Below are 11075 nucleotides of genomic sequence, written 5' to 3'. Positions count from 1 at the left end.
CATGAAACCAAGTTTAGGAGGATCATGTTATATTTTAAGTATCTTGGACCATTACTCTCGTTATGGTTTTTGTTATCTGCTTAAGTCAAAGGCAGACACTTTCCAACAATTTGCAAACTGGCTGAAGTTCGTGGAGAGAAAAACAAAGAGAAAGGTTCAGTGCATAATCACTGATAATGGTACTGAATTTACAAATAAGCGTTTTGTTGATATGCTAGAATCAGCTGGCATTGAGCATAAACGTTCAGCCCCATATAGGCCTCAACATAATGCATTTGTTGAGAGACGTGGGCAAACGTTACAAGCCATGATGAGAACCATGTTAAGAGATTCTGGCTTAACAGATAGACTGTGGGGGGAGGCAGCAAAATGTGCAAACCATGTTCTGAATTTAGTTGTTAATACTTCTACTGGTAAAATACCATACTGAATGGCTGTACGTACCGGCAAGCCAGGAGAGTCAGAACGTCCCACTGCTTAACATTGGGGACAAGTTACTTCCCCCGGCTGATAGGGCCCGCAACCTGGGTGTCCTCCTAGACTCGCAGCTCTCCCTGGAAGACCACATTGGAGCTGTGACCAAGGGGGCCTTCTCCCGGGTTCGACTAGTTCGCCAACTACGGCCTTATCTAGACCTGGATTCCTTACGTACAGTCACCCATGCCCTTGTGACATCTCGCCTAGACTATTGTAACGCTCTCTACATGGGGCTGCCCTTGAGATCCACTCGGAAGCTTCAACTGGTGCAAAGTGCGGCGGCACGGACACTCTTGGGAGCCTCCCGATACTCCCATATCACACCTCTCCTCCGTGCGCTGCACTGGCTTCCGGTTGCCTTCCGTGTGAAGTTCAAGGTGCTAACAATGACATTCAAAGCCCTACATGGCATGGGTCCGGACTACCTACGGGAGCACCTTCTGCCGATGTCAGCACCCCACCGTCCTGTGCGCTCCCACAGAGAGGGCCTCCTCAGGGTGCCACCGCTCAAGGAATGTCGGCTGGTGGCCCCCAGGGGGAGGGCATTCTCAGTGGGTGCGCCAGCCCTCTGGAACACCTTACCTACCGAAATCCGGATGGCCCCTGACCTCCGTACCTTCCGTCGCGACTTAAAAACTTTTTTGTTCCAGCAGGCTGGCCTGGCATGATAGCGTTAATTGGGGTCCCAGTTTGTGTGCATTAGTGTTTCTTATTATTTTATTGTTCGGTCTGTATACCTTCCCTTCCTCTGTACACCGCCCCGAGTCCCTCGGGAGAAGGGCGGTTTATAAAAACTAATAAATAAATAAATAATAAATAAATAAATAAATATACTATATGGCATGGTAGAAGACCAAACCTTGATTACCTGCACACGTTTGGCACCCCAGCTTGGGTCCACATTCCTGCACAACTCAGGAGTAAAGGCCAACATAGGGCTAGGCAATTATACTTCGTAGGTTACGAAGCTAACCACAGATCCTATCGTTTCTGGGAACGAGGCACAACTAATGTATATAACAGTGCGTGTGCAAAATTCCTTGAGCACGTTGGTTGGGATAGGTTAGAGCAAGAAACTGTTAATACTGATCCTCTAGTGTTTGAGGACTCCTCTGATAACGTAACTAGCAATGATAATACATCTCCTGTAAAAGATGAAGAGGAGATAGGGGAGATAAAAGATGAAACAGAGGAAGGAAAGGAGACTGAAATTCAAAGCCCTGTAATTCCTTGGCGTTCAACGCGTATCAGACATCCACCTGATCGCTATGAAGCAAGTATATGTCAAGTTAGTGTAGAGCCATCTAACTATGATGAGATCAGGATGTATCCTGAAAAGGAACAGGCATCATGGAAAGCTGCAATGAACAGGGAGTTGAAGTCTTTGCAGGATCTTAAAGTTTATGTGAAAGCAAAACTGCCACCTGGTGAGCAAGCTATAGGTTGTAAATGGATATATAAAATAAAGAAAGGAGTAGATGGAACTATAACCCATAAGGCACGTTTGGTTGCACAAGGTTTTGCCCAAACTACTGAGGATTATGACGAAGTATTTGCACCCAGTCTAAGGTCAACTACTTTAAGAGCAGCTTTAGTATGGGCGGCTAAAAACCAATATATGGTTAATCATGTAGATGTTGACACTGCATATTTACATGCTCCATTGCAACATACTATTTATTTAAGAATACCACCAGGATTGACCAATGATAGAGACCATGATTGTTGGGAATTAAAGAAAAGCCTCTATGGATTGAAACAATCAGGCTATGAGTGGAACAAATGTATAGTTAATGAGTTAAGTGCATTAGGTTTTGTAGCCAGTAATGCTGATCCTTGTTTGTTTAGAAGAGATCACAACGGAGCATTATCTTTTCTTTTATTATTCACAGATGATATTGCAATAATAACAAAAACTGAGTTAGAAGCACAAACTATCATTTCAAGATTGGAAAATAAATTCACAATTAGAAATCTTGGGAAAATAAGCCACTATTTGGGGTTAGATATTGTGAAAACAAATAGGGGTTTTAAGATTTCGCAAGCCAGTAAAATATCTCAGTTATTAAAGAGATACAATATGGAAATGTGTAAACCAGCAAAAACTCCGATGGCTATGGATTTTAAGGACACTAATGTTGAGAGTCCTATATTTGATAAGACTATGTACCAATCTTTGATAGGAAGTCTTATGTATCTGAGTAATTGGACTAGGCCTGATATTTCTTACTGTGTAAATCAATTAGCTAGGTACAACAATAATCCAACTGTTAGACACTGGCAATCAGCTAAACGAGTATTAAGGTATTTGAAACAGACTATTCACTACTCGTTATATTTAGAGCCAAATCGTGAGTTAATCCTTACAGCATATGCAGATGCGAGTTTTGCCTCTGATACAAGCACTCGTAAATCTACTTCAGGGTTGGCTATAATGTTGGGTGATTCTTTGATTGGATGGAAATCTATTAGACAAAAACACATAAGCTTATCTACAATGGAGGCTGAATTTTCATGTCTATCAGTGTTATGTACAGAACTGCTAGTGTATAAACAACTATTGTTAGATATGGGTTTAAATGTAAATGATCCATTTATTGTGTATGAGGACAATCAAGCTGCAATAAAGATGGCTAATAATGCTGCAGTAAGAACAAGATCTAAACATACTGATCTTCGTTATTTAAATGTCAGACAATGTGTCAAAGATAAATTAATACAGCTAGAGTATTGCCCATCTGATGTAAATATTGCAGACCATTTTACGAAGGTACAAAGTGCTGTGAAACACAATGCTAATTGTGAAAGAATGTGCATAAGATTGTAAGAGTTATATATTATTCTACCCAAAGGGGAGAATGTTAGGCATATGGTGTTAGCCTACAATGTTGGGTTGAAAATATATTAACCATAATGCTATGTCTTTAAGATGTTAATTGGCCAATGGGTGTGTAAGTGTTCTCATGGCCATAAGAGGAAGCTAGGAACGTAGCTTCTCTCTCTCTCTGAATTCACTGATCTCTACTGTTACTGTTTTTGCTCTGCTGTTGGTTTACTACTGTTGTAACCTGAACTGTGTATTGACCTCTGGACCGGTAAGAAGACTTTGTATTTGGATTACTCTTTGGACTGTTGCTATTGTTTATGACCTGGACTGTTTATTTTTTGACTGTGCATTTTTGTTCTTACACCACCTCAAAAGTAAACTACTTTTTGTTTTTATAACTCAGTGTATTCTTGTGTGACTTTTTCTACTCTCAGTACCATTCCTTGTCTGTGCAACTCTTTGTTAGCACAAGGAGACCTCTGCACAAATAAAATTTCTTAACAGAGACATCCTCGGACAAGCGCTGGCTCTTCGGCTTTGATATGGAGATGAGCACTGGCCCCTAGAGTCGGAAACAACTAGCACGCATGTGCGGGGGAACCTTTACCTTTACCTTTAAAATGTCAACTAGATATGAGATAGCCCTAAATACTGTTGTCTTCTTCAAACATCCTATTAACAAATAAACGGTTCAGCAATTACAGCAAAATAGCACCTGTTAATAACTCACTCATATACACAAACACAAAAGAAAACCTGGCTTTATAGCAGGAATCTGTACATTTTAAGAAAGTATGGAGTCCATGCTCAAAAATGGCAAATCAGAAAGGTGAAACAGCTGAAAGACAAGCGTCGCAATGAAAAATTTGGCTTATAAAAGAGAAGAAATTTTTTTCATGAAGAGTGTAGAGATTTTTGTGACAGCAGGTTTATAAGCATAAAGGGTTGAATGATAGCCTAAGTACATTCCATAATTTAAGATGCCATTTTCATAATTTATGGACCTGCTTTCTTTTTCTGACATTGACATATGTAGTGGCTAGGGAGAAAAATCATCACAAAAGTTCTGCACAACTGAATGGAGGAGAAGCTCTATCAATCAGGAATCTATCTTTGGAAATTGGAGATCCAAAAAAAAAGCAATTGAAGGAATAGTAGAGCTAGGTGTTGTTTTCTTTAAAAAAAAAGTTATCAAAAGTAATTTGAGCCATTCTTTTTGCCTGTGTCATTCCTGTTCTTTTTGTATTATGTATATTGTGTTTTTTTTCCTCCTGCCCTAATATAATAATCCCTGCAGAAATCATGGTTGATTTTTCCATTCTCCTGTGGGCTTTCAACTTCAATCTAGTTCCTTAATCTTGACATCCATACTAAAAGACTTCAGTGCTTGTTGAAACAACATTTGTATTCTGACAGTACTTTAACCTTGATTTATGGTTAATCCTACTTAACTTACAACAATGAAGACAAACATTTTATTTACTCTTAAATAATTCAACAATTGAGATAATTTCTTCTGGAAACAGAGGTAAATGTCACTATTTACCAAGTACGTACTGCCCTAGAGTGTGGATGGAGATATTTGAAGAAGACAAACTTATCACAGAGATTGGTAAATTTATATTCTCTTTAATACAGTATACAGGGTAGGTGACAGTTACAAATCTTGGGGATACTCCCCATTTGAAAAACATGAAGTGAGCAATTTTAATTTTCTCTTTCAATACAGTATTTCCAACCTCTCCATCAATCTTCAGTATCCACCTCTCAAACTAAAAAGACTTAATTAAGCAAGATGAGAATGTTTTTTTCTTCAAAGTCTTTTCAACATTTTGAATGCTGCTAAATGGATGTCTTTGTTCCTTAGGGTGTAAATTATGGGGTTAAGAAGGGGAGTGATTACAAGGTAAAAGACAGCAATTTTCTTGTCACGATCAGGAGATGGGTTTGACTGGGGGACAATATACATAGAGATAATAGTGCCATAGAACAAGGTTACTACAGCAAGGTGGGAACCACAGGTGGAGAAAGCTTTATGCCATCCTCCTGTTGAACGCATGTGCAATACAGAATTCAGAATGTACACATAGGAAGTCAGGATAACAAAAAGGGGAACGAGAACAATGAAAGTCGAGAGACCAAAACCAATGACCTTGGTGATTCTTGTGTCACCACATGCAAGTTTTAGCACAGCGGGTGGTTCACAGATGAAGTGGTTTATGATGATCCCACAAAAGGGATGCCGAAAGGTGCAGAGAACATAAATTGCAGAGAACACAAAACCAATGGTCCAACAGGATGTGGCAAGCAAGAGTTGGTGATACCTGTCCATGGCTAATGCATATACCAATGGATGGCAGATGGCCAAGTAGCGGTCATAAGCCATGGCTCCTAGTAGCAAACACTCAGTACTACCCATGGCCAGAGTCATGTAGCCCTGCAGTGCACAACATACTAAGGAGATGACCCCATTTCCAGTGAAAAGGTGAGTCAACATCTGAGGCAATGTGCTAGTAACATACCCAATTTCCATGCCAGCAAGATGGCCAAGAAAGAAGTACATGGGGGTATGCAGTTGAGAATCAACCCATACCAGTATGATGATCAGAGTGTTTCCAAAGATGGTAAGCAAGTAGATAAGGAGAACAGTCACAAAAAGTAGCAGCCGTTTTTTGGGATGGCTGGTCAGCCCAAGTAGGATGAATTCTCTGGTGGTGGTATAATTCTCAGCTCCCATTTTTCCTTCTGTTTGAGAAGAGAGGTAAGGTTGGGACAAAATGAATGTCACTGAAAATAGTGTGACCTTTAATGAGATAATTCCTTCAACATTTAATGAGCAAATTCATCTTCTTTCAAAGAACCCTTATTTCTAGTATTGGCTTTCTGCAGGCATCATTCGTATGTTTATCAGCGTTGGGAAAGATCGCTTTATGTTCCAGCAACTTCATTTTTAGTGAACCTGTGTATAGAATATGAGAATTGGATATAAATAGCAAATAATGTATTACTTGCAATCTTTGAATGACTGAACATCGTGAACATTAAAAAAAAGAAATGGGAGAGGACTGATTTATCTCTGCACTGAAAAGCACACAGTATACTGAACTGTGAGTACAACCAGTCAATTAGTTGCCTACCTTTTCTCTCACTACCCAAGAAAAAGGTGTAAAGGATTGAAATTTAAAGTAGTAGACAAACATACTGAACTTCAGAAACATCTACATTCTCCAAAGTCAATGGATATACTACTTCATGGCCTCTGATCCCTGTTTTGTCTTCATGGACTTCCTCAAGAAAAGGACAAGTGAAATTTCCCATAATAATAAAGTTGGAAGGAACCTTGGAGGTCATATAGTCCAACCCCATGCTGAGGCAGGAAATCTTATACCACTTCAGACATATGGCTGTCCAGTCTTTTCTTAAAAACTTCCAGTGTTGGAGCATTCACAGCTTCTGGAGGCAGATTGTTCCATTGATTAATTGTTCTAACTGTCAGGAAATTTCTCCTTAGTTCTAGGTTGCTTCTCTTCTTGATTAGTTTCCATCCCTTGCTTCTTGTCCTGCCCTCTTCTTTGTGGCAGAACCTGAGATATTGGAACATTGCTATCATTTGAGTTTAAAATTATGAATAAAAATATCTGGTTATCTGCTGAAATAATTGCCCATGGATGCCACAAACATTAATGAGATCAAATACACACAATAATAGGAGGTTAAAGTGCATTCATAGCATGTTTTTCTGGTTAGATCCTCATTTCTGAGATAGGATGAGGTGTTGATTTGTACCAAAACTAACAACCACCAGATAGATGTCACTAAATGATCCTCATCTGAATTCCTTTAATGAAGAAACTAAGAGACTTCTAAAGGAAGTTGGACACTATATGATGGAGAGATGGATACTGACAATCTCAGCAGAGACCAAACCCAAAATTCAGAAGTTTGTACAGAACTAAAACAGACAAAAACATATGAAGAACAGCTGCAGGAATTGGGTTTGGCTAGTGTAAAGAAAAGAAGAAATAGGGGTGACATGATAGTAGGATTCTAGTATTTGAGGAGCTGCCACAAAAAAGAGGGACTCAAAAGCACCAAAGGGTATGGCAAGAAACAATGAATGGAAACTGAGCAAAGAGAGAATCTACATGGAATTAAGGAGAAACTTCCTAACAGTGAGGACAATTAACCAGTGGAACAGCTTACCTTCATAAATCGTGGGCGCTCCATCACTGGAGATTTTTAAAAGCGACTAGACAGTCACTTGTCTGAAATGATACAGGTTCTGCCTGAGCATGGGGCTGGACTAGAAGACCTCCATGGTACCTTCCAGCTCAATTCTATTCAAACTAACTTTAAAAGATTATCAAAGCAGCAATAAAACAGAAATATGAATGGGAGATGTTCTACACATGCGTGACAATATATGGGCCTGGAAAATGACATGTTATAACTTCACATATCCACATGGTCAATAACTATGAGAAGGACAGATGAAATATTGAAAAACCTGGTTCCAGTTGCAACACTAGAACACTGGACTGAAAACAATACCAACATCTGTGAATAATGTTGCAGTAGGTGGTGAAACGACTCAATGAATATAGTAATTCAAGTATCAGGGTAAGCATTTGCATTATATTCTAATTACTCAACCACTTTAATTGCTTAACCCCCCAAATTTTAAATCTTTCTCTAGGATTTATCCAACTCACTTGGTGATTTCAGCTAGCAAACTATTCAAGCAGCACTCTGTCTGATATATCATGATGTGTGGAAGATTTGAAGTTTTTCTAAGGAAATAAAAAGGATATCAACCCACTCCACTGAGAATGCTACACTCCCTGTTGCACTTTGCTCTAAGGTAAAGGTAAAGGTTCCTCCGCACATGCGTGCTAGTCGTTTCCAACTCTAGGGGCCGGTGCTCAACTCCGTTTCAAAGCCGAAGAGCCAGTGCTTGTCCGAGGACGTCTCTGGGGTCATGCGGCTGGCATGACTAGACACCAAAGGTGCACGGAACACTGTTACCTTCCCACCATAGTGGTCCCTATTTTTCTACTTGCATTTTTATGTGCTTTCGAACTGATAGGTTGGCAGAAGCTGGGACGAGTAACAGGCGCTCACTCTGTTACGCGGCACTTGGGATTCGACCCACCAAACTGCCGATCTTCTGACCGACAAGCTCAGCGTCCTAACCCACTGAGCCACCGCGTCCCTTTGCACTTTGCTCTAGATCATTATAAATATGCAACTGCTTACCTCTCAGGGGTATCTGATATATTAGCTCTAGTATACATAAATACATGTCCGCCACAGTATTCCCTTTCAGGTTAAGCTCAATTATGTTATGCAAAAATCAGTAAAGGAATAATAAACCAAAGGAAAGTAAATCATGAGATAAAAGAAAAAGAAAAAACAAATTAATTTACACAAATACCATTCACTGAAAGCTTTCTAACCCTTCTTGCAATTGTTGCTGTAGGACAAGGGTGTCAAACTGCCGGCCTGCAGGCCGGATGCGTTATGGCGAAACCGCGCCCACCCCATTGCCGGCAATGGAAAAAAAACTTGTGATACGTCATGACACATCACGTGACGTTGCAAGTTTGACACCTCTGCTGTAGGAGATGATCAAGCTAAACCCAACCAAGGGGTCAAGCATGCCATGAGTCCCAAGTTCCTTCACACCCACAAGAGCTCTAAATCCATTCCACCTTGAATTCTATGGATTCTTATCTACCACCAATTTGCTTTGACCTTTAGTAGTTTACATTCTTGCAGGGGGTCAAGCCTTTTCACCTAGATTTTCTCTTTTGCTCATATCTTGACAATGGAATGCAAAGGCTGGAGGGATAATGTCTAGGCAATGGAGGAGAGCCAAGGCCAGCTGCTCAGAGGAGAAGTTGACTGTTTCCATAATAAGAAGAAATATTAGTATTGGACAATATGAACACATTGTGGGTGGGGGTAAGGGAGTCTATTATTTAACTAAGCAAGCTTTCGAGTGGCAGAACCAGAACTGGTTCCATTTTCTTCTGTGCCAATGTAAATGTTCAATAAAGTTTTATACTTTCATCATGTCTCAATCATGTCCCAGGAGTTTCTTTTTCTGTAAATGCCAACTGGACAGTTGACATGCTGTTGCATGTTAGCATGCAATAAATCTGTAGTCATTTAACCACCTCGCTTCCTGATTTATTATCACTGATAAATTGCTTCCACAGCATCCATATATTAGTTCACACTTGACCTTTTGTTCTTTCAATTTCTCAACTTTTCCTTTTTTTTTTTAGACCTCATCAACTCAATACAATGACTCTCTTGGTCTTCTTCCTACTTACCCATCAATTTTCTCCTCATTCATTCTGTCTGTATGACCAAACTGTTACAACGTGCTTCTTTAATACTGGGCACACACTTCTATTCAGTGAAGATTCATTCAGCGCCCACTCATTCTTGGATGGGTTGAGTGAAGATGATGCTTTTACGGAATACAGAATAACAGAGTTGGAAGGGACCTTGGAGGTCTTCTAGTCCAACCCCCTGCTCAAGCAGGAGACTCTATACCGTTTCAGACAAATGACTATCCAGTCTCTTCCTAAAACCCTCCAGTGATGGAGCACCCACAATTTTTGAAGGCAAGCCATTCCACTGATCAATTGTTGTCACTTTTAGGAAATTTCTCCTTAATTCCAGGTTGCTTCTCTCCTTGTTTAGTTTTCATTCATTATTTCTTGACTTGGCTTTCAGATGCTTTGGAAAATAGATTGATCCCTTCTTCTTTGTGGCAGCCCCTCAAATAGTGGAACACTGCTATCATGCAGTCTTTTCATGGGAAACAATTGAATGGAGAGCAATTTTGTCCTCTCTTCAGTTTCACATCCTCTTTTCATCCAGAGAGAGTCAAGGGAACCGAACTTTGCTGCAAAAGTTTGCTCTGCTTTCATGAAGCTGTCTTCCGCCTGCCTTTTTCCCCCAAAAGCTCTACTCAAAAACCCCAATATGCTATAAGAATACATTCAGTTCAAATAATTCCTAATATATCATATCAATATTCAGGCAGCCATTTTGTTTTGATGTAGAATAAGATGAGGGGTTTTTTATGTTTGAGGCCAGAAAGTTCCCCCCCCCAATTCCTTTGCTACTGAGGGCAAATATATTTAGTATTTGACAGATAGTACTATATTTCTCTTCTATTTTTGTTTCGAGGATAGACAAATTATTTAAAATATGTCTACCAGCTCCACAAAATTTATTTATTTTATTTATTCAATTTATATACCGCCCTTCTCCTGTAGGACTCAGGGCGGTTCACAAGGTTTTTTTTACAAAAACAATACAATTACAAAACTTAAAATCAATTAAAAAGATTATATAGACCTTGCAATAAAACCCCAGTTAAAAAACAGTTTAAATCCCAATTAATATGCTCAGACCAGGCCAGAGAGCTCAAAGAGCCAGGTCTTCAGGTCCTGGTGGAATGGGCGAAGGTCAGGGGCAGTCCTAAGCTCTAGAGGCAGCTGATTCCAAAGGGCAGGTGCACCCACAGAGAAGGCCCTCCCCCTAGGTATTGTCCGCCGGCAATCTTTTACTGGCGGTACCCTGAGAAGACCCTCCCTGTGGGAGCGCACTGGACAAAGGGAACTTGATGCCGGCAGCAGGTGTTCCCTCAGATATGATAATTCCCTCAGAAATGATAATTCTAAAGATATGGTACTAAGATTATAACCACTGTCACATTCATTGTTTTGGAAGTACAATCTCAGCTGGAGTG

General features: G+C 40.0%; 1 protein-coding gene across 1 annotated transcript; it reads right to left on the bottom strand.

Annotated features, from left to right (window-relative positions):
* Window positions 1-5117: 5117 nt before the first annotated feature.
* On the bottom strand, window positions 5118-6041 carry LOC310649117 (olfactory receptor 5P52-like; the record flags this gene model as incomplete). Its single annotated transcript, XM_083377401.1, has 1 exon — window positions 5118-6041. One exon carries the CDS (start codon window positions 6039-6041, stop codon window positions 5118-5120), a length of 924 nt encoding a protein of 307 aa, XP_083233527.1.
* Between the last annotated feature and the right edge of the window lie 5034 nt (window positions 6042-11075).

This window comes from Vipera ursinii (genome assembly GCF_947247035.1).
Source record: "Vipera ursinii genome assembly, chromosome: Z".
Lineage (NCBI taxonomy): Eukaryota > Metazoa > Chordata > Lepidosauria > Squamata > Viperidae > Vipera > Vipera ursinii.
This window is presented reverse-complemented; position numbering and strand designations above follow the sequence as displayed.